The sequence below is a fragment of the Triticum urartu genome, chromosome 2A, assembly GCF_056163025.1.
Source record: "Triticum urartu cultivar PI428250 chromosome 2A, HENAU_Tu73, whole genome shotgun sequence".
NCBI lineage: Eukaryota > Viridiplantae > Streptophyta > Magnoliopsida > Poales > Poaceae > Triticum > Triticum urartu.
In genome coordinates, this window is record NC_141874.1 from 719,871,980 (window position 1) to 719,894,177 (window position 22,198).

At 47.5% G+C, this 22,198-nt stretch overlaps 2 protein-coding genes across 3 annotated transcripts; both read left to right on the top strand.

Moving 5' to 3' along the window:
- Positions 1 to 2,304: 2,304 nt before the first annotated feature.
- LOC125540089 (uncharacterized) lies at positions 2,305 to 7,800 on the top strand. Of its 2 annotated transcripts, XR_015617571.1 has the most exons (13): positions 2,305 to 2,595; positions 2,673 to 3,591; positions 4,095 to 4,860; positions 4,948 to 5,100; positions 5,180 to 5,434; positions 5,535 to 5,647; positions 5,789 to 5,857; positions 5,930 to 6,272; positions 6,378 to 6,573; positions 6,699 to 6,797; positions 6,887 to 7,143; positions 7,212 to 7,287; positions 7,408 to 7,800. XR_015617571.1 is itself a non-coding variant. In XM_087545137.1 (8 exons), the coding sequence occupies exons 3-7, from the start codon at positions 4,654 to 4,656 to the stop codon at positions 5,853 to 5,855; spliced, it is 795 nt and encodes a 264-aa protein (XP_087401263.1). In that variant the 5' UTR covers positions 2,308 to 2,595; positions 2,673 to 3,591; positions 4,095 to 4,653; the 3' UTR covers positions 5,856 to 5,857; positions 5,930 to 5,980. The 2 variants fall into 2 exon arrangements, 1 of the variants encoding a protein (XP_087401263.1); XM_087545137.1 differs by lacking the exons at positions 6,378 to 6,573; positions 6,699 to 6,797; positions 6,887 to 7,143; positions 7,212 to 7,287; positions 7,408 to 7,800 and having other exon boundaries at positions 2,308 to 2,595; positions 5,930 to 5,980.
- Positions 7,801 to 16,643: 8,843 nt separating this feature from the next.
- On the top strand, positions 16,644 to 17,556 carry LOC125540087 (uncharacterized). The gene is made up of 2 exons (XM_048703665.2): positions 16,644 to 16,878; positions 16,964 to 17,556. Exons 1-2 carry the CDS (start codon positions 16,722 to 16,724, stop codon positions 17,305 to 17,307), a joined length of 501 nt encoding a protein of 166 aa, XP_048559622.1. The 5' UTR covers positions 16,644 to 16,721; the 3' UTR covers positions 17,308 to 17,556.
- Positions 17,557 to 22,198: the final 4,642 nt, after the last annotated feature.

The following is a 22,198-nucleotide window of genomic DNA, read 5'->3' on the forward strand; positions in this document are numbered from 1 at the left end:
GATATTTTTGATAGTAGAGTCCAGTCGAGTGAAGTTCTTGACATCAGCAGCAGTGACACCTTCTCCAGCCTTGGGAACGCCGTTCTCGACGACATACCATAGGTCGACGTCAATGGCTTTAAGATGCATGCGCATCTTATTCTTCCAGTAGGGATATTCAGTTCCATCAAAGACGGGGCACGCAGCGGAGACTTTGATTATCCCTGCAGTCGACATAGCTAAAACTCCAGGTGGTTAAACTGAATCACACAGAACAAGGGAGCACCTTGCTCTGATACCAATTGAAAGTGCGTTATATCGACTAGAGGGGGGGTGAATAGGCGATTTTTATGAAAGTCTTCAAAACGTGGGAGTTATGAAGACAAACAGAGAAGATTATGCCTATTACTATGCAGCGAAAGTTAGATTACACTAGGCCAGCCATGGTCAAGTATTCAATAAAGTGAAAGTGCAATGACAAACAGCTGCAGTGTAATAAGGATCAGGTGGGAAGAAGTTATGAAGCCAAACAGATCATACATTCACGTTGTGAAGACAAAAGATAGAGCAAGCAAGCAATGGCTTCACAATGAGTAACAGTAAGAAAAAGGAAGTGAAGATGAAACCAGTGACTCGTTGAACACAATGATGTGTTGGACCAGTTCCAGTTGCTGTGACAACTGTATGTCTGGTTGGAGCGGCTAGGTATTTAACCTTAGGACACACAGTCCCGGACACTCAGTCCTGAACACACAGCTCAGGACACCAAGTCCTCATCGTATTCTCCTTGAGCTAAGGTCACATAGTCCTCGCCCAATCACTCTGGTAAGTCTTCAAGGTAGACTCCCAAACCTTCACAGACTTCGTTCACTGGCAATCCACAATGTCTCTTGGATGCTCTGAACGCGACGCCTAACCGTCTGGTGGATTCACAGTCCTCAAGTGTAATAAGTCTTCAGATCACACAGACAAGAAGACTTAAGTGATGCCCAATGTTCTCTGGCTCTGGGTGGTTAGGGCTTTTCTCCTCGCTAGAAATTTTCTCTCAAAGGCTTCGAGGTGGGTTGCTCTCAAACGACAAAAGCCGTGCACTGAAATCTGAGCAGCCAACCGTTTATGGTTGTAGGGGGTGGGCTATTTATAGCCACTTGGCAACCCGACCTGATTTGTCCGAAATGACCCTGGGTCACTAAGGAACTGACACGTGTCTCAACGGTCAGATTTCAAACTCTCATGGCAACTTTACTTGGGCTACAAGCAAAGCTGACTTGTCCGACTCTGGACAAGATTCGCTCTCATTGTCTTCACTCGAAGACATAGGTTTTTGGTTTAGGCATCACTTCAGTCATTCTGACTGGTTCTTCTGGACCCCACTTAACAGTACGGTGGTTCCTATGACTCAACACAAAAGAAAAAGAACTACGAAAGATCTAAGTCTTCGAGCTCCATAGGCTTCATAACATGTCTTCTTTTGTCATAGTCTTCAATGTGAATATCTTCATATACCACCTTTGGCTTCAATGTCTTCATACATTTTTAGGGGTCATCTCTGGTAGTAAAACCGAATCAATGAGGGACTTCTACCTGTGTTATCCTGCAATTCTCACAAACACATTAGTCCCTCAACTAGGTTTGTCGTCAATACTCCAAAATCAACTAGGGGTGGCACTAGATGCACTTACATCGGTCGATCGTGAAGACGTACGACTACATCAACCGCATTGTCATAACGCTTCCGCTTAACGGTCTACGAGGGTACGTGGACAACACTCTCCCCTCTTGTTGCTATGCATCACCATGATCTTGCGTGTGCATAGGAATTTTTTTGAAATTATTACGTTCCCCAACACTGAATGTGCCACAGGCTAGCCTGGCACTGATTAAATCCAAGGGAGGTACGATCCTCTTTTGAGAAAAATATTCTAATCACTAAAAGATAGAGTAGCAGGCCAGGGTAGGAAACAAACACCCCCTTGCGAGGCTCGCCTGGACAGGCAAAAAACATGAACATTCCAGGCGCAGGCCAGGCAGCAAAAATTTCCAGGCATGGAGCGCAAGGTGGCAACCAAACTAGCCTTTAGTTTCCGCACTCCTCCCAAAACTCACACTTCATTTCCCTCCCTTCTCCTCGAAAGTGCTATTATGAGCCCGAGCTCAGATGCACCCTATATCATAGCCGTCAACGTTTCTCGTGATTCCCACCACTGCATGTATATCAGCGCGTATTTGGACAGGTATTCCATGCTTTTTTTCCAAAGAAGGGCCCACCATGATGCGGTTAGAAGGCAACGGCCGTCACGCGCGAGTTAGCGGCTCAGATGGGGACGCCCTTTCTTGTGCCACGGCTCAGACGGTAGGTGGGAAACGGACGGAATCCATCCGGACCCACTTATACATCTGCCTCCTTCCCCGAGAAGAATCCACAGCCTCCCACCTGTTGCCTTATCTTCTTCAAGCTCGCTTGCAGCAATCACAACGAAGAAGATGGCAAGCTCTTCCTCCTCCTCCCAGGCCGGCGGTGTGCTCCCGTTGATCCCTTGTCCAGAATGCCGTTGCAAGGTGGTGACCTTCATTTCCCGTGCGGGGGAACGGTTCTACAAATGCGTCAGGAAAGATGTAAGTACCTTCTCTATGCACAAATCAATTTACTGTCCTATTTACAGGGTCCTCATGAATCTATACACTATGCGCAGGCTAGGCTATGTCCGTTCATGAGAACGATGGACACCTACCTGCCGGAGCTCACCCGTGTCGGTTTAGCTGAGCCACAGGTGCTGCATCACTCCATGGCCATGCACCAATCCGCTCCAGTTCAGCGTAGATCCAGGCGGGAGCAGGAGTTCATCGACGGCAGCCAGCGGGAGATCCAGCCGGACCATGCAGCTGTAAGGCTGCAAATGCAGCAGGCGAACCACCACCCCCGTGCCCAAGCTCCTTGCTGCTCGTCCGACACCCAGCGCACCTCGATGCTGCTGGCTGGAACCAACTTTATCCTTGTCGTCGCCCTGTTGTATTTAATCTTCGGCCAGCCGCGCGGTTAGGCTTTCATCAGCACTAGTGATGTATCAACAGTTCAGTCGTCGGTCTAGATCTTTTGTCTTGTAATCGCACTCTCTAATTTTCTGTTCAAATCTATCCCGCCTGTTACCATAATTAGCACGCCAATTGCTCAGTGTGCCGTATGTGCCAATGTGTAGTATTTTTAATATATGTTTGCCGTCCTGTTCTATTTTTTGTTCTAATTTTGGTTGCAAGTTATTACTGCGGGAATATTTCTTATTTGTTAACACATGATGCCGCATAGGTCTTCCATTTTCTTAATTTATTACTGTATCGTGTTGTCACGTCAGCGCATCCGAATCAATGGACCCACGAACGCCCAACCTCCTAATTTACTGCCAAAGCCCAACCTGAATTTACTGCCGCCCCTTCACTACCCATCCGCCCAGTCTCCACACCCCTGCTCATCCATATCCTCAAGCTCTCATCCAGCGACTCGCCCTTTCTCTCCCTCACCTGCCGTTCTACCTCCCGGTGGAAAACTCCGGCGCGCAGATCTACCCACATCGCCGGCGATTCTGCTTGCGGCTCCCGGAGTGGCGGCTCATTCAGGTACACCCCCACCCCACCCCACCCCACCCCGCCCCCCAACCCACACTCCCTGTCCAACCATTTTTTTTATTTCGGAATATGAGTACCTAGGCTATCGCATGCAATTATGGTTGGGTTTGAAGATTTGTTTTGCTAGACGACTTACTTTTTTGTAGATCTCAAACGATAGTAGTGCATCTTTTTAGATATCAAATGCTATCTCAATCAGTGCCCAGGGATTTGTTCTCAATCATTAAGTGAACAAGCTGGATTTTGGTTCCCCATTTTTAGCATATCTGTAGTTTTTTTGTCATCATAGCCAAGTAGATTGCAGAGTTGCTCTTCTGGGCATGTTTGGTTTTTAGTTTCACTATGCTGAATCTATCAATATCCCGACGTAGGGGAGTTATATCAAATCCGTTTCTTTTTTCCATTCATCTATGGATTATGCATGCATTCAATCGTTCTTGCTTGCCATCGCAGCATGCATGCTTATGTTGTTCCTTTCAAATCATCTCCTGCAGCACCATAATGTCGGATGATGTCTTCTGGTTTGATGTGGCCATCACGACCCCTGATATTCCGGTACCCACATGGGATACCAAAAATTTTGTGAACATCTTCTGGCCAAAACTTCAGTATTTTGTTCTCAGCCAGTACAATGGCCCGTCGGTGGGTGCTAACTTTGCTCATTGTCCATGCACTGAATTTGAGATTTAATTTCTGATGCAGTTGGAGATCAAGCATTCCGCCAAACCCAATGCTCTTAACAAGATATCACTTGTACTCATCGAAACTCTGCATGACCTCCACGACGTGCTTGACAGATAGCCGTGATGTGGGTGATTGCAGCAATGGTCGTTCAGCACTGTGTGCAGACTCTTCGCTATCGGTTTGATGTTTGTCATCCTCCGTGTCCGCCGCACAGCTTGCCTCATCCGACATTATAAAGACTACTTTGGGGATGGACAAAAAAGGAGTTCACAGTCTGGGTGCAGCTGAAGATTTCCTTAAGAGGGATATTCTGAATCATCAAGCAAGCTCGAGAAGGATTGCTTCCAAATTGCCTTCGTTATTTTTGTCATGGGTCATGTCCTTGCGCCCAGCACCAAGCATGATTATGGTAGTATTGATTTTTGGGGAGCGTTGGTGGACACTGAAAACATAGGCCAATTCAGTTGGTGCGAGTACGTGGTTCAATGCATGCTTGCTGGTGTTAGGAGGATCAAGACTGATATTAGGTCCGGCAACATGGCAACCAACCTAGTAGGATGCCACCTCTTCCTGCAGGTGATGATTCATATGCATCCTGATTTTGAGCAATGTAGCTAAAAAAATTTATGTTGTGTCAGACCTAACAATGTGTCCCACTCACAGATTTTCTTGCTGGACAACCACAATCTCTTCATGATGAATAAGCCACACTCGGTGCTTCCTAGGGCCAGTGTGTTTGATCAAGACTCATTCCGTAAAATGATAATCCATGCTACTGATGTTGGGAAGTCTACCTCATCTTACGCGAGTGCTCCGGTATGAGCCACGCACACGGAATGGCACTTTCTTCTAAATTTTTCCCAACGTATTTAATTCCGCCTGTTTGCTTTCATAGATACGATACTACTCCCTTGTGTGCTATGCTCGGTCCAAGCATGGTGAGGTGGAGAAGTCAGACTCTAGGCACACCGCAAAGTCGCCACAGCGGCCAGCTACGTCCTGTGCTGGTAGCTCTGCCAAGTCCAGTCGCAAAGACCTACCCAGCCCATCTCATGCACCCCATTTGATTCACGAGATGATGCCGACCACAATACGCATGCTTGGACCTTCTGATTTCTTGAATTACCTAAACAGGCAGTACCCTCACCTGGTAAGTTATCCTTTTTGGACAATTTTAGTACACATTATTATCAACCGTCATAAATAGTTATTTCTCATGTACTCACACAAGGATCGCCCTCTCCCAACAGGCTAGTGATGAGATGACAGTCCTACTGAAGGAGTTAAATGCTCGTTGTCTATCACACATTACAACTACGCGCAGGCAAATCCAGCTTGAGATGATGAGGTTCGCCGACAAGCTGTACGGTGCAAGGACTCGCATATTCCACCACATGACAACATCTCTTTCCTGTTATTTTGTGCCCTGTTTTTTTATAATAGGGCACACCATGCATTGTGTATCGTCAGGTTTTTTATTTATTTCTTAATTGCAATCATGCAGATGGTGGCGTTACTACTCCAGCAACAACTCCTTTTGCAGGCCGCCGCCTGGAGTTATCGCCATGTGAAGGTTTGTTCTGCAATTTCTACTGATTTTCTGGTGCGTTTTACTAAAATTTGATATCCATTTTCATAAGTGCAGGGATTACTTCCACAAGCAAGCGAGCGAAAACTGTGCGTACCCATCAATGCCCATCTGAACCAAGGATGGAGTCTGCGCTCAGGCACGTCCTGCGAACTCTCAATTTGTTTGCAAAGCAGAACCTAAATGGAATTAGTGAACTATATATCGACCTCCCGAACGATGCTACAACTACCATTTTCGGCCAGAGGAGCAATGATCTTCCCGGATGCAAGTATGTGTCTCGTCCTGGATTCGAGACAAACCCCTGGTGTAGAGGAGTTGTCACGTGCCCTCCACAACCTGGTGTAGCTCACCTCATTCAACAACACTTGTTGAACGCTGATGGAACCGAGCTAGCAGGGTAATTGTGTGCAAAATTCTTGTGTCCTCATTTAGCATACATATTGTTTGTTCCATATTTTTCAGTCTTCTTCATACTAATAGCATCCTCACACTTCTTTCGTAGGAACTTTATTGTTCACGAGGAACCAAGATTTATCAGGATCACCGGCTTTGTCATACCCGATCAGCTCGCTGGCAACAACATAATTGGTCATGAATTGATGTCAATTCTTTTTCGGCGGTTTGCTCAGATCGATTGTGATGCCGAAACCGAGAACCCATTCTTAAGATGGAGGCACCCACTTGAGCCTGAACTCTCAGTAAGATTTTGTATTCATCGCCAATGTCACATTCCGATGTTCCTCGAAATGTTGAACTATGTTTAACATTTTTCACTCCCATGTTCATTCTGTTTGTTTTACCATGTGGTTCCATGTGCAACCAGACTATGGTGTTGTCGGATTCTGACTTCTTGCACACAGTGTCGATACAGAAGCAGCTTTCCGCGGATTCTCTGAAGTATGATCTAACATCCACCCAAATGGTAAAGTTTAAGCTTCAACTCTTTTTTGGGGTATCTCAATCTTCTGGATATGCTGAAAGTAGATTGTCCATATCTCGTTTTGTTGACAGTTCATCACAGCTGTACCACGGCCCGAAGGTTGGATGGTCATAATATGGGACATGTAGCTAAGAGTAATTAATCTCCTTGATCCGCTCTACCAAACAAATGCACTAGCTCCTCCGCATATAGACCAAGACGAAGCAGCAGCCTGGAAGCTCCACAGTGCATTATTTGCATGCCTCCATGAATTCTATGCTGGGTGGCCATCAGTCAAGGAGAACTGGCGAATGAAGCATGAACCTATGACAGATGTCACATTTTCACCGTAAGTCATAAAGAGCCATGCATATCAACTTCAACGTAGCAGTTTACCAATGCATCCTTTTGTTTCAGCGCTGAATCTGGTGTTTGCGCCATACACATAGTTCGACAATTCGACGGGGAGAAGTTGAAGTTACCACTTACTAAGGTGAGCTCCACATCTAATCATCCACTCATCTGTATGATTCCATGTACACATCATTAATCTATTCTTTGTGGGCCGAACACGTGAACCTACGTTGACACATCAATGCACATTTGTCCACAGCCCAACATTTCCAAAACCAAGAACGACGCCTTGCATGAGTGCTTGAAGCTGCAGGGCAACCTCTCCGAGCTCGCCCACAAGGCACTGTGGAAGGCTTTAGCGGGATCTGATTCCAACTTTGATGACTAGGGCGGGTGCGAGACCTGCATTTCCCTTATGACAGTCTAATCAAACCAAGCTCCATGTGTCGTAGTTTGATCAATGGGACATCGTAGTTTTATTTTGGGTTGTAACATACATGTGTCAGGTTTTAATCTATCACCCTACCCTGCTTGACCATGTAATATACAGAATGATGCACATCATCTATTTACACCAAAAACACGTTCAGTTGGGTGCCCCACGGATGTTATATAAATCCTGAAATGCCTACATATGCTTATCTCCAGTTAACCAGCGACATCAACATATATCCTTGCTTGTTAAATGTGCATACTTTTCAGTGGTTGTTATTATCCATTTCACAGCAGTTTGCATATGTGAAATCTTCCCATTTTCGAACTGCATATTTCAAAATAACAAATTCAGGCATGAAGAAATCCATCAACACGCCTCGCATTTTTTTTCTGACGGCAACCATTCTGTTTTTCCTGCCATATGTTGCCTTTCTAGATATCAAGGAGGCAATGTACTAACTCCAATCACACAACAGCCCCAAAATGCTTAACTCCAGTCCACTAGATATTGTACATATTAGTAGTAAGTTCACCAACTCTATTGTTGCAGATAGGATATAGGCATTTGCTGATAGCATATCAAACCAAACAGAAGAACGGGAATTTTAAAACGTCGTCACATTCCATCTAGGAAATAAGTCTTGTACACACATAATGATTCGACCCAACGACACAGACACAAAATGAGATGGCCTGCACAACTAGCCACATAGGTTCCATCCCAAAATCCTGTACTCCAGGACGCAAAATACACACCCTGGCCCTTATCAGGGTTTAGGTCGACGCCGGCATATCATGGTATGTTGCACCCCCACACCAGCAGGAGGGATAGGAGCTAAAACAGCCACCACTACTATGCTTGATTTCCAAACCTAGTTAAGTCTGCAGCTACGCATTTCGCAAACCCTTAGCACTTAATTTACACTAGTGGACAAAGAGCCAAGTCTGACTTGCTCAGAACAGGACTTCCTCGATCATGAAGCTTGGGAGTTCACCTTTGTTGCCCTTCATCGAAATCACCTCATACGCAAACTACTTCTTCAGGTAAGCCAGTTCATACTACAAAATAATTTATGAACAAGTTACTGGGGCGGAGGCGGAGGCGGAGGCGGCTGCCCAGCAGGCGGGGGAGGCAGGAGGCTGTCTCCCTTAGCGATCCTGGTGAGCCAGTGGCACTTCCGGGTGGTGTGATTCGACGGCTTCGCGCCACTATGGAACTTGCAAGGTCCATCCAGGGTCCGCTCATAGGAGAAGGCCGGCAACCAGTTTGGCTTGCCGCCTTTCTGTCGCTTGGGCGGAGGCTGCTCATCTGGCTGCTGGGCTTCAACGGTCGCGACTTGCCGGCTGCTGGAAGCCGGCTGAGGGGCCTTGCGCTTGTGGTCCCCTGCTGTTGTCGCCGGTTGGCGTCTACCGCCGGAGTTCTTGGAGCTTGAGGGGCCACTTTGCCAGTTGTGCTGATTTGAATCTCCGCCTTCATGGAGGAGTCGACCGTGGCGTACTTGTTCGCTATGATCAACAGCTCGTCGAGGGTTTCTGGCTCGTCGCAGAGGAGCTTGTGCTTGAGGAGGGTGCCTTCTCTGCACCCGGCTGTGAAGTACTCGATGGCCTGCACCTCGTGCACGCCCTCACAGGAGTTCTGAAGCTCGGCCCAACGCGTGAGGTAATCACGAGTCGACTCGTCGGGGCCTTGCACACACAAGGAGTGCTAACGAGGCTTGGGAGGACGCTTGTACGTGCTAGTGAAGTTGCGGACGAATGCTTCGGTGAAGTCGACCCAGCTATTGATGCTGCGGGGTTTCAGGCTGTTCAGCCATGTCCGGGCCGTGCCCTGGAGCATGAGCGGAACGAACTTTATGGCGACACGCTTGTTGCCATTTGCTATGCTGACAGCCGTGGAGTAGTCGACTAGCCAGTCTTCCGGCTTCTCGGAACCGGTATACTTGGGCGTGTCTCTCGGGAGCGTGAACCCTCTGGGAAAGGGCTCGTCCCAAATGCGGGGCCCGAAACAAGGCGGACCCAGCTCGTCTTCTTCTTCCAGCGCTAAGGATCGGTGAAGTCGGTCGATCCGGTGGCAGGCGTCATTCTCTCCAACTCCCTCTCGGCGGCCAAGGCGGTCGTCGAGAGTCGGATGGTCAACAGGCGGCGGGGAGACTCGCCTCTCCTTGCAGGGAGGGGGAGGCGGACAGTCGTCCCGTCGTTCCACTGCTCTCGGGCGGCCGTCTCAGTCGCGCTCTATGGTAATGCGAGTCCGACTGTGCCTGACAGCCGGCTCCTTGTCTCTTCTTCCTCGGGCGCCGCTAGTCGGCGTCCGAGACGTCGCGCCTTGATCTCGGTGAAGGTCGTCGTTTGGCCGCTGCGGCGCCTCCATGCGGTAGCCGGCCTCGTTTTGCGCGGCGGCCGCGTCGAGGAGCCGCTGGACTCGCTCCATCATGAGGCGGCGTTCTTCGCCCTCGAAATTGTCCAGCTCATCCGCCGCTGCCTGGGCGGCTCGGATGTTCTCCGCTGGTGTAGCGTACACAGGGCGGCTTGCCCCAAACAGGTTGGCGATGGCTACGCCGCGCTGCTGGGCCGCGCCAAGGCGGCTGGGCCCCGCCGGGGCCGGCGAGCCGCCGACGGCGCGATCCATCTCCCGCTGGTAGGCTTCTGACAAGCGCCTCATGCTGGCCAGCTTCTTCGCGCCTTCAACGAGCTGAAGGCGGCGCGCCTCCAACGTCTCTGCGTCAGCGTCTTCCGGAATGGGCGCAGTTAGGTCTTGTAGCGCCACGCCGAGTGAGTCGTGCGCTCCTCCGCCGGGGAGCTCGTCATGACTGATGACGAGCACCTCGGTGACGGTGCTTCCGTTGCTCTTCGCGCGAGGGAGAGGTTCGTCGTAGACCACCACATTGGTGGGGAACGCGTCGAGCGACGCGGTGTCGGAGTCGACCAGAATCGGGTCGGTGGAGCCTACAGACTCTAAGTCGACGGCAGGCTCGCCGGAAACGTGGAGCTGATCGAGGAGGCCCGCGAGGAGGCTCTCGGGGCCGCCCGTGCCTGCATTGGATGCAGGTTCGTCGGAGAGGCGAACCTCGCCGACAAGTTCGGCCAGGCAGCTGGCTGCGCAGGCGATCTCAACGCCGCTTAGCGCGTCGGCGCAAACTCTGTCTGGCATGCCTGGCTGGCTGCGCTCGCCAGGGAGAAAAAGGGTTCCCGTCCAGAACAGGTCTCCGGACGGCGGTGCACCAGGCCCCACGGTGGGCGCCAAATGTCGGGGGTTTGGTGCGACATATGACAAAGGATGGCTTATCATGGTGGGGGCGAGTAGAACGTCGCCGGTGCCTGGAAACGGGATGAGGCGAAGGCATGCATGCTGGCGAATCTTACCCAGCTTCAGGGCTCTCCGGGGAGATAATACCCCTACTGCTGCTCTGTGGGGTCTCCGCATGATCACTATGGCAAAGTGTTTACACGATTGCTCCTTGAGCTGTTTCTTGGAGGTAGGAGAGGGCAAGGCTAGCTCTCTCCCTTCTATATGATCTGGCCTAGAGCTAATGGGTTCCAACCCTTTGCATGGGTGCCCTGGGGGTTTATATAGGCCTACCCCCCAGGGGTACAATGGTAATCCGGCGGGACGCGGGCCCAGCCGTCAGCGCCTCTGGCCTCCGTCTTCCCGCCGACTGGCGGGCCCCGCCGACTGGCCTGGTACGGAGCCGACAGGCCGCGTCCGCCGCGGGCGGGTCTTGCCGGCTGCTGATTACTGTAGCCGTGCTTCTGATTACGTGGGCTTGATCATGGGGTCGTGGCAACAGCCCCGCCGCCTGGCGGGCGATCACTATTGCCACTCTCCATCACATCTTGATTAATGGTGCGTGGGCCCCGGGGGAGGGCTCGGCCGACTCCCCCGGGCCGACTCCCGACGGGTCCGACTGGTGGTCCTCTTACCGTCTCCTGGGGTCTCACCGACTGATGGGACCCGCTGCCTCAGAGCCGTACAAACAAGTCGTCGTGGGTGCAGGATTCGGTCCTGCGGTGCTGATGTCAGGGCCGGCATGGCAACAGTGCCACGCCGCACGGAGATCTTCCGGAATACGGCGTGTTGTGGCCATGCCCGCCCTTGGTAAGGGGCGGGAGTGGGCTTCACTGTAGCCACTCTCCTGCCCCGTCCCCCTTGATGAGGTCACAGGGTTTGTTGGAGTCGCAGGCCGACTCCCCAAAGCCAGCTTCTCCGGAAGTCGCCAGTCAGGAGTCGGCTTACCCTGCGGTCGTCCCTGGGACTCGGCCGCGAGTGGTCAGTCGGCCGTCTTGCCATTGACTTCTTGAAGGCGGCTCTTCGTCCTGGGGCCTTGAGGGGCGCAGCCTACCCCGATGTCTTGAAAGGTTCTGGGGCTCAGGTTGGCCTATCTGTGGCCCATTACTCCGATAGCAGGAACTCGATGGCTTGTCGCCGGCGACGCTCCACGACCCATCTTCTCCAGCCGCCAGGACCTCAATGAGACCACCGCTTGGGGGGAGAAGGCACTGGAATACGCATTCAATTCGTGAATCAAGCAGACCAACCCTCCTCGGCAAGATTCTGGGCCACGGATCGGATCGAACCACCGATTCTAGCCCACGGCCCAAATGGTTATCGGTTGACGGACGTCGCCCCGCTCGTTACAGACAAGCCCACCAGCCCCGTCTGCTGCGTACGTATTCCTGCACAGTAGTATTTTTCTATCATTTTCCCACTTCTCGTATAACCATGGGGCACACATCCACATGGGCTATTGAACGCACCAGATAACGAGCTCATTTGAGCTCGCACGCAATAAATCCACGTCCCCCTTCTCCTCTCCTTTTATGCTCCTCACATATTCTTCTCTCTTTCGTTCTCTCGGTCTTCCTTGTTGACAGTTTCGTGAGAGCGTTCTCGATGTAGGATTCTTTGATATTTTATTGATTCTATAATTGTGCACTACTTTCTATTTGTAAGCGAGACTCGATTTCACCTTGTTTCCTTATTATTTTGTTTTTTAATTGAAGTAAACGTGTCGTGCCCATGAAATCTCTGTGGTTCACATTCCAGAAGCATGGATCCTGGCAAGACCCTCGGCGAGAGTGAAAATGCTAAGCTAATTTTGTTCATCTTCTGTGCTAGTTTGTACTATATGGGGCCTTTTATTTAGTGGAAAATTAGGGGGAAATCATATTAGTAAGAAATTTTTTCCTATGGTGACACTACTCATTCGCTTGATTCAAAAGAAAGACCCATAGAAAAACTAGATGAATTTTTCCTTCCGATTGAGTTTTTCTCTTTCAAATAAAAGTGTTAGATTAAACATTTCTCAAAGTGAAAGTCCATGTTCCTTCCACCAAATGCCGTGTCACTATATTTGCATAGTTATGAATGTTTCCCTTATGATCCATACATATAGTATGTTTCAATGTTGGAGCACAATGCACCTATGATTTTGTTTTTATAATTAGTTCAACTATCATTTGTTTTCCACATGTCAATTGGTGAAAAGGCCTAGAGGTATTACTGGTGATATACCATCTCGAAGCAAGTGCAGTCAGAATGTGGACGGTGAGGTAAATTTGTCTTTTGGTCTCCTAATTGTGCTTGTGTTTGCTCTGGGACAATTTTATCATTGAGTTTCATTTGATGGTCTCACATGGTCTTAGTTTTCTCTAGCTTAGGTTGGTACCTACAAATATATGTTGTTCTTAGATGAATAGTAAATGATGCAAAACATCTGCTTTTAGATTTGGTAATTTCCCATAATTGTTTTTAGTGTGCTGATGTGGGCATCATATATACTTTAATAATTTATCCCCGCTACGTCCATTATCTTTTTTAGGGGTACTACTTCTGTCATCTTAAGATGCACACATGCGGCCTGAGCAAATGCTTGTCACAGCATGCATGGGAAATAGTTTTCCATTATTAGTTGAATTAAAATTAACCATTTCGTATCCATGTTTCATACAACCAAACATCACTGAAATATATTGCATTTGATTACCACAACAACTTGAGGGGTATCATCTAGTTTATCTAATTTATTTTTTTTGTTTATTTTCCTTTTTCAGTTGTATGGTCGTCCTCTTGAGGTCGTGAATATAGCTTATGCCACAAAGCTAAAGTTGTATGTGGAATATGGTGTTGTCGACAATGTTACCATATTCAAGGTCAGGAGCACCAAATTTTTTCACATGCCTGCATTGTTGCCTATGCTCTTCATCACCTTTTAGGTCATTGGAACTTCAGGGTTGCTGATCATTATGTCAAGGATGTTGTTCTTGTCAATTTCAAAAGTGCATTCTCTGCTTCCTGTCTTCATGGCACCAACTTGATGCAATGCACCATCACCCAATGGCCAACAATTATGAGGGCAACCAAGGTTTCATAGCTCAGGCCCCATGTTCCAGGATTGTATGTCCTAATGCCGACTGAGATCATGCCTCCTCCTCTTCTAACGAAGAAAGTGATGATTCTGCCGCTGGATGAGCCTGTGGTGCTCGAGATGCTGGAGGAGGTGCTAGAGTTGCCATTGTTTTTGCTTGAACCCTAGGATTATGTTTAAGTGTTGGGATTTGTCTGATGTTTAGGACTTTACTTTGTTGTGTCTTACAGAACTTGTTTCTTGTTGTAAGTGGTATTGTATGTTAGCGCATGTGATATGTTATGGAATAGTTTGCTAAGTGTTGAATCGTAGTTTATGTGAATTTCTATTTTGGGATGGGTCCAAAATGAAATGAAATAGAGAACCCTGAAGATTAAATGGAGACGGTTCTTAAGGGGAAACTTCCTACGTGGCTGAAAACATTAGAAGCAGTTAGTATTTCGCAATCGCTTCTGGAAACTGCCTCCGGTGGACGGAGTATTAAAGACACAAGGTTTGAGGCGGTACGAACCACCGGCGGGCCATGAACAATACCACCTCCAAAAGTACTCAAAAAAAATACCACCTCCAAAGGTTGTTTCTGTACTAGTGCTAGTGTAAACTAAAACAGATAGTGAAAACAACCTCGATAGTAATTTGCATAACATGGTCATCGAACGTCACTTTGTTCTAGGTAACCCAAATCCCCAAGCAAACAGTCGAGATACACAACATATAATATTTCTCTATTCCAGGAACAAAAGCATAAAAGCCAGGCCATTGCTTGCCAGAGAGAGTTGGGACAACATTTCGCCCCAAAGAGCTTCCCATGTGTACCCCAAACAGAGCGAGCAGCACCACGAGTGAAAGAAAAATGATTAGTTGATTCAATCGAATCATAAATAGAACAAACAAGATTTCCTGACCATTTCGTTTTTATCATATTTTATCCCGCGTTAAGATGGCTTTACGATATGATTGCGACATGAAGATTTTAATGTTAAGAGGATCATGAGTTTTCCAAATCTACTTATTACTAGCTCCAACAACATCCCTCTCAAGCTATTGGTAACCAGTTTGGTGGAAAAATTGCCAGATTTCGCAAGGACCAATTAACACAATCAAAGACATTTGTTAGAGAATTTCACTTGCCCTATGGAGGATTCCACGCCGCTAATTCCGTTGCTCCAGGCTCACTATGCTACGAAAGTTCAGTAAAAAATTCTTGCCATCGGCCTCAGCAAAAGTACATGGCTAAGCAAAATGTCATGAAGCCGAGGAACTGATCCACTAGAGGGACCCCTCTAGCCAGGCATCATGCCAAAAATGTATGAGGTTTGCCACTGTTTAATGTCACTTTTCTACCAGACATACATGTACACATCTTTAACCTTCATAATGGATTTCCAATAAGAAGAATCTGAAAAATCTAGTCTTCACTGAAGCCATCGTTTTATTCTAGAAATATTTGGCTCTAACTATAGACTGGCACAAGTTAGTATTATTCTCTAATTTCCACCGCCAGTTAACTAATTGATTGATGTTTTGCTTTCTCAATATAATAACACAAAGTCCCCCCTTACTCTTAGATCTATAAATCACCTTCCATTTAACCATATGATATATTTTTCTTAAACTCACACCTTCCCAAAAGAATTTCGTCCTAGGTTTGTCCAGTTTCTTTAACGAAGTTTTATTCTGGAGGGAGTAGTATTCATGTCCAGTTTCTTTAACGAAGTTTTATTCAGCATGAACATATACATGAAATAGAAGGGGATACCAGCCAAGCTAGAATTGATGAGAATAAGTCTACCTCCAGAAGAGGAGCCACCTTTCCAAATGTCCAACCTTTTCAACATCTTAGCTAGCAGGAAATCAGTCAATAGTCTTAAGCTCAGGAAAAAAAATAACAGGAACCCCTAAATATTTCATAGGCAAGGAACATATCCGCATAAAATTCAGTAACACTATTATCAGCCCAAATAGAAAAAAAATCAAAAACATAAAGCAACAACTTAAGTTTTTAAGCTTTCTTAGGGTCATGAATACTACTCCCTCTGTTCCAAATTACTCGTCGCAGAAATGGATGTATCTAGAACTAAAATACATCTAGATACATCCATACCTGCGACAAGTAATTCGGAACGGAGGGAGTACATAACACCATGGCATCCGCATATTGACAAACATTAACCCCATTATCAATCAAGTCCGGAGCTAAACTCACAAGAAATTTGTTTCTGAAGATGAAAATATGAAGAAAAAATGATAGCAATGGCAGGCATGGTGAGCAATCTTCAAATCATCGTTAAGAAAATACATGGTACATGGCCGGTTCGAAGAGCCACCACGTTACCTTCGAGAACGACCATGCACGTTTCAACGATCTCCACTGTACAGCTCTCCAAATTCAGAAGACATGTGCATTCTATCCGATCGATTTGGATGTGCAGCTACATTCATGCGCCCGTGTCACAATAGTATGATAATATCTACCGGGGCTAGCTGATCGATGCGTGCATGCATGACACCGGGTCGAACTTCGTCGCGTTTCTCACCCCTGCACGAGGTGTCCGCGAGACATTAATGCATACCGTCCATCTCCCAACCGGTAACGCGCGCTCTTGTCCCACCAACGGGGCCCTTCACGTCCACGTAGTGTACATGTTGCCGACAACCATGCATGGATTCATGGAGGAGAGGGGAGCCGAGAGCGCAGCCTCAACTTGGTCACAGCTCCTCCTATCCTATCCATACCTCCATTGGCGTCTCCCGCCTATAAATTGGCTTCGTCTTCATGGGTATCTATCTCATCCATCACACTTCACACAAGCTACTAGAAAGTACTCTGCTCAATCGGTCGATGAGGGTGTCAAGCATGGCGTCCAAGGGTCTCGTTGTGTTTGCTGTCCTGCTTGCTGCGGCTTTCCTCGTGGCCACAGCTGAACAAACTCGTGAGCTAGTTAGCAGCACATCATTAGGCAAAGAAACCTGTTGCTACTGCTACTAATCACATGCATACCGTTTTTGTTCATGCAGAGGCCAAGAAGGAAGAGACTAAGGCCGGTGTTCAGGGTTACCACGGCGGCGGCAGCGGAGGCGGTGGCTACCATGGCGGCGGCGGCGGCGGCGGGGGGTACCCTGGCCACGGGGGCGGCGGCGGCGGGTATCCTGGCCACGGTGGCGGCGGAGGTGGCGGCGGCTACCCTGGCCACGGTGGTGGCGGAGGTGGCGGCGGCTACCCTGGCCATGGGGGTGGCGGCGGCGGCGGCGGCAGCGGCTGCCGGTACCAGTGCTGCGGGCACGGGCATAGTGGCTGCCGCTGCTGCGCAAGCCCCAACGAGATCCCGGAGCCCATGTATCGGGCGGAGGTCCGCAACTAAGTATCAGATGCTACATACGGACGTTGCTACTTGCCTACACGTAGTAACTACTCGTATATGTGGTCAATAAGAAGGTAGGTGCATGTATGTATGTATGTACGCATACGTATAGATTGCACAGTTATGTTGATCCAATAATGCCAGGACTCTGTCCTGATCGTGTATTCACCCTGTAAGACTTCTCTTTCTTGCATAATACATGCAACTGTCATGCATGTATAACAAAATCTCATGACTCTTGTTCGAAACCGTATAGCTCGTATATATACCAGGTATATCCGCGAAAAGTTTTAAACAATAACCGCATATAGTTTTGAGAGCGCAGCCGTCTGTGACGTGATATTGTTTTCTAGGAATATATTAGCTTTTCTGCTAATCTTGGAGATCTTTAAATTCGCCAGCATCTTAGAAAATACTCAAAGCTTCCTTCTCACGAAATAGGGTTTTCCTTCGCTTTATATTATAAAGCATACCACCAATCCACAAGCTTAATGTTCACGGGCAACAACAACAATAAAATAAAATAGGTCTGGCTGGGGGCACAACACAACAAACCCCAAAAGAAAGCAACTAGCTAATCAGGCTCCGGGGGTGGAGGATGTAACGGTGGCGCGAGGGAGATGGCGGTGGAGCGAAGTCCGGCGATGATGGTGTTGATGCCGTCCCGATGACGCCGCTTGCTAAGCGGTCGCCAGAGCTGCAAGAATCCGCATATTTTGTAAATGGCGTCAGTCGCCCGAAGTGGAATCGCATATTCAATCACAAGTTTATTGCGCACATTTCAAAGCGTCCAAGCTAGCGAACTAATCGCCACCCAAAGGATGGGGCGAGTTCTACACGGGGAATCAATAATTTCCCGAAAGAGATCCGGGGGGTTGTCATGGGCCCAGTTACCTCCCACTGTCTCTCGAAGGCAGCTCCATAAGAAAATGGCAGCCGGTCAACGGAAGAAAATATGGTTAGTGTCCCAGGGACACCACACAGGGGCAGTTACCATCCCCAGGGCCATTGCGCTTGCGCACTTCCGTCCCGGATGGGAGGCGGCCCCGCACCTATTGCCAAAGGAAGATTCGAATCTTCAGTGGTACTCTGATCTTCCAAAGGAGATTTAACTCCTGAGGCCCAGGAGTAGCCACCAGGGCCTGGTGGAGAAGTGCCCATTGGGCTCTAAATGCCAAGACATGGCATCCGGCTCAAGGGACGGAGCATTACCCCCGCTTGTGGGGGCCGAACGTACGCCTAAAGGTCAATGAATTCTAGCAGCTCCTCCCATTGCCCTCGCTCGTGGGGGCCGAACGTACGCCTAAAGGTCACGCGAGAAAGGTCGGCCAGAGCGGCTCCCACCATGAGTTGGGGAGTGGCGCAAATCAGGAAGAGTGACTGGAACCGTTCCGCAAAGGGTCTAGTGCCTGACCAACAGTCGAGCCAGAATAGCGTGTTCAAACCCAAACCAATCGTGATTGAAGACCCAAGCCGCAGGACCGGCAACGGTTGAATAACCGTCTGCCAGAATTGGGAACCGCCCACCCGAGGTGCAAAGGCAAGCGGCTGGCCCCGAAGGTATTTAGAGCGGATGATGTGAAGCTAGAGGCCGCCATCTCCGGTCTCAATACGCCAAAGCCACTTAGAGAGGAGGGCGATGTTCATTCGTTTAGAAGAGATGACGCCAAGCCCTCCCTGGTCTTTAGGCTTGCATATTTCCGACCACTTCACCATATGGTACTTCTGTCTATTACCCTTACCAGCCCAGAAGAATTGGGACTGGTATTTGGCGATTTCCTGATGCAGGGATTGAAGACTATAGAATCCCATCAGGAACATTAAAAGGCTAATCATAGAGGAGTTGATAAGCACAACCCTCGCAGCCTTGGAGAGCCATCGGCCCTGCCAGGGCTCCACACGATGTTGGACCTTGGATACCGTCGGTCGTAGGTCCTTTTCCTGGATCCTACTATCACTGACCGGTAGCCCAAGGTAGGTTGTGGGGAAAGACCCCAACCGGCAATTTAGCCTGTTCCCAATGCCAAGGGCCTCCTACTCCGAGTATCCCAAGACCATCACCGCTCTTGGCAAAGTTAATGGTCAAGCCCGACATCTCCTGGAAGCTCGATGGCCGCCTTGCGGCCTTGCGAAGGCTACAATAGCGGCGTTTCAGGGGCTCATTCTGGCAGCGGTAATGGCCGTTCAGTGGTGTAGAGATCTCAATGTGAATTTTATTATGTTTGAGATGCTTTGTAAGCTTCCTTCTTAAGGACAACAAGGGGCGACCTGTTAAAACTGTCTTTTTCAAGAGCAGAATCCACAAAAGAATATTTTTACTGTGCACATAACGCAATCCCGGCAAATGTACTACTCCCTCCTATTCAAATTACAAAGTTGTATTAAAATTGCATCTTGCCCATTTTTTATTAGTGAAATTCGGCATGTGGTTGTATGATTTCTCTAAGAAAGAACCCGGCAACATTTTCTTTTACAATATACATTTGTCTCATACACATAGAACCACACCAGGTTCTTCGTTTCCTATTGATTTCAATACATATATAAGTTGGGGTGAGGAAACATATACAAATGGAAAATAAAATTTATTATTGATTTATGGGCTTAGCTTTGCCATGCTTACTCTGGACGGAGGCAACTGCTAACACCATGAAGACATTCAGTGCCATCAGTTAATGTGTTTCTAAAGTTTTCACTAAGGTTTGTACCAATAAGCTTGCTCTAATCATGGATAGGCTTATCTCTAATCATGGATTTGCTCTATCAAAAGCTTTCTCATAATTAGTTCAAGCACTACTTTGTCATGGGATTTAGCCAAAGAGTGGATGGCTTCATGAGCTGTTACCACACTCTCTAATATGTAGCACCCTTAATGAAGCAGACTGCTTACTAGTTACTACTAAATCCTAGAGATAAGCCTGTCATTGAGAAGGCAAATCGGCTCCAGTAGTGGAGCTACAATAGCGGCGTTTTACGGGCTCGTTCTGGCAGCGGTAATGGTCGTTCAGTGGTGTAGAGACTTCAATGTAAATTTTATTATGTTTGAGATGCTTTGTACTTCTGATGAATTTTTATAACAGAACTGTATCTTTTTCGCCAAAAAAAACTAGATATGTGTATACCTTGCTAAAGTATGCGGAAAAAGGCATCTACATGGTGTGCCATGTGTGCACTGATATGTGGCTTATTTTGGCTGAATAGCTAAAAAAATAAAAAGAATAAAATCAGGAAAAAGCTTTTTTTAATGGGGTGCAATGAAATTCTTCTTCTTAAATGTGTGAGAGTTTGGCTTAATAGGAATGATAGACTACTCATATAATTCTTTCTTTCTCAAGTGCTCATTCGCAAAGAACTCCAAAGTTAAGTGTGTTCGGCTTGAAGGAATTTTAGGATGGGTGACCGACTGGAAACTTGATCCCTAATGCACACGAGTGGGGACAAAGTGCGTAGAAAAGACTAGTGTTGGTCTGTAAGACTAGTCTAGATCCCGCCAGGCGTAACAGTCGGGAACCGGTGGTTGTGGTTGGGCGTTACAATTCGTATCAAAGCTGACTCTTGTTGTTACACGGAATTATGCGGGCCAGCTGCACGGACATGTGGCGCGTGTGGTCCATCAATGCACACGGCATGGCACATGTGCCGGACTAGATGCACAGACGTGTGCCTAGAGGGAACGTTCGTGTGGGCCGACGAGGACGTCGGTTCTTTTGAGTGGTGATGGATGTGGGAGCTTGGCTTAATAGAAATGATAGGTTACTCATATCTACAAAGAATTACTTCTTTCCCAAGATCTCATTCGCAAGAACTCAAATGCTAAGTGTGCTTGGTTTGAACGAATTTGAGGATGAGTGACCGACTGAGAAGTTGATCCCGAGTGCACACGGGTGAAGACAAAGTGCACATAAAAGACTAGTGTGAGTTTCTGAGGCCAGTCTAGATCCCGACAAACGTAACGCCCGGGAACAGGTGGTTGTGGCTTGGGCTTTACAAAATAGGGGTAAAACTTGGAACAAAGTTAAAACTTAGGGTAATTTTTTCTAACTCTAATAAAAAATTCAGAAAGTAAGGAAATAGACAAGGTGTTATTTCTTACAACCAGCCTTTTTTTCAATCTTGACCTCATTTGATATTATTTTTGCACGATGCTTCATTATATGAGTTGTCTAATAACATTTGTTGATTATTATTTTTTTACTTCAGTATATGATCCTCAACCATTTAGAAGGAAAACATGCACCATATATAGGAGCCATATAGGAGCATAGACCGGGTGGAGAGAGGGGTGGATTTGGGGCACGCAAGTGCAGGGGCACCAAAGTCCCCCGTATGTGCTTTTATTTTGGCTATCGATTTTCAAATCATTATATCTTTTGAACGAACAATCCGAATTAAGTTGTGTTTTTATATTCGTGTTTCTCGTGACGAGGACTTTCAAATAAGATCAATTTTAAATACATTTTATTGAATTTTGAAAATAAATATTAAGTTTCAACTCTTAGAACTTAGCACCAGCGACCGATAATTCATGATTTTTGTGCGTACAAACAACAAAGAACATATCTTTAAAATTTATCTATGAAACTTGGTAAGAGTGGGAGAGAAAATTACAAGTTTCATATAACAAGCCGTAAGTTTGAACGATTAAAACTTAAAATTTATTATATCCTCATACAAGGATTCAACCACTTCACGAATCGCGGGACAATCGAGCGGCCAGGCAAGGCTTGGCTCGTGGGTGCCCCTACGAATTTTCAAATTTCCGGTAGGCGGGAGTGTGTGGTACATGGCCTTGGATAACAATTTCATAAGTTCACTGTGCGTACATAAGTGAACGAAGAGGAGGTGATATATATGTGTGTGGTTGCTCCAAATACTACCCACCACGTACGAA

Excerpts from the sequence above, each read along its gene's own strand:
- LOC125540089 (XM_087545137.1), top strand. The coding sequence starts at position 4,654 with ATGGGTCATGTCCTTGCGCCCAGCACCAAGCATGATTATGGTAGTATT. Across the intron at positions 4,861-4,947 it reads GATGCCACCTCTTCCTGCAG|ATTTTCTTGCTGGACAACCA; the intron begins GTGATGATTCAT and ends TCCCACTCACAG. Across the intron at positions 5,101-5,179 it reads CATCTTACGCGAGTGCTCCG|ATACGATACTACTCCCTTGT; the intron begins GTATGAGCCACG and ends TTGCTTTCATAG.
- LOC125540087 (XM_048703665.2), top strand. The coding sequence starts at position 16,722 with ATGGGTATCTATCTCATCCATCACACTTCACACAAGCTACTAGAAAGT. Across the intron at positions 16,879-16,963 it reads GGCCACAGCTGAACAAACTC|AGGCCAAGAAGGAAGAGACT; the intron begins GTGAGCTAGTTA and ends TTGTTCATGCAG.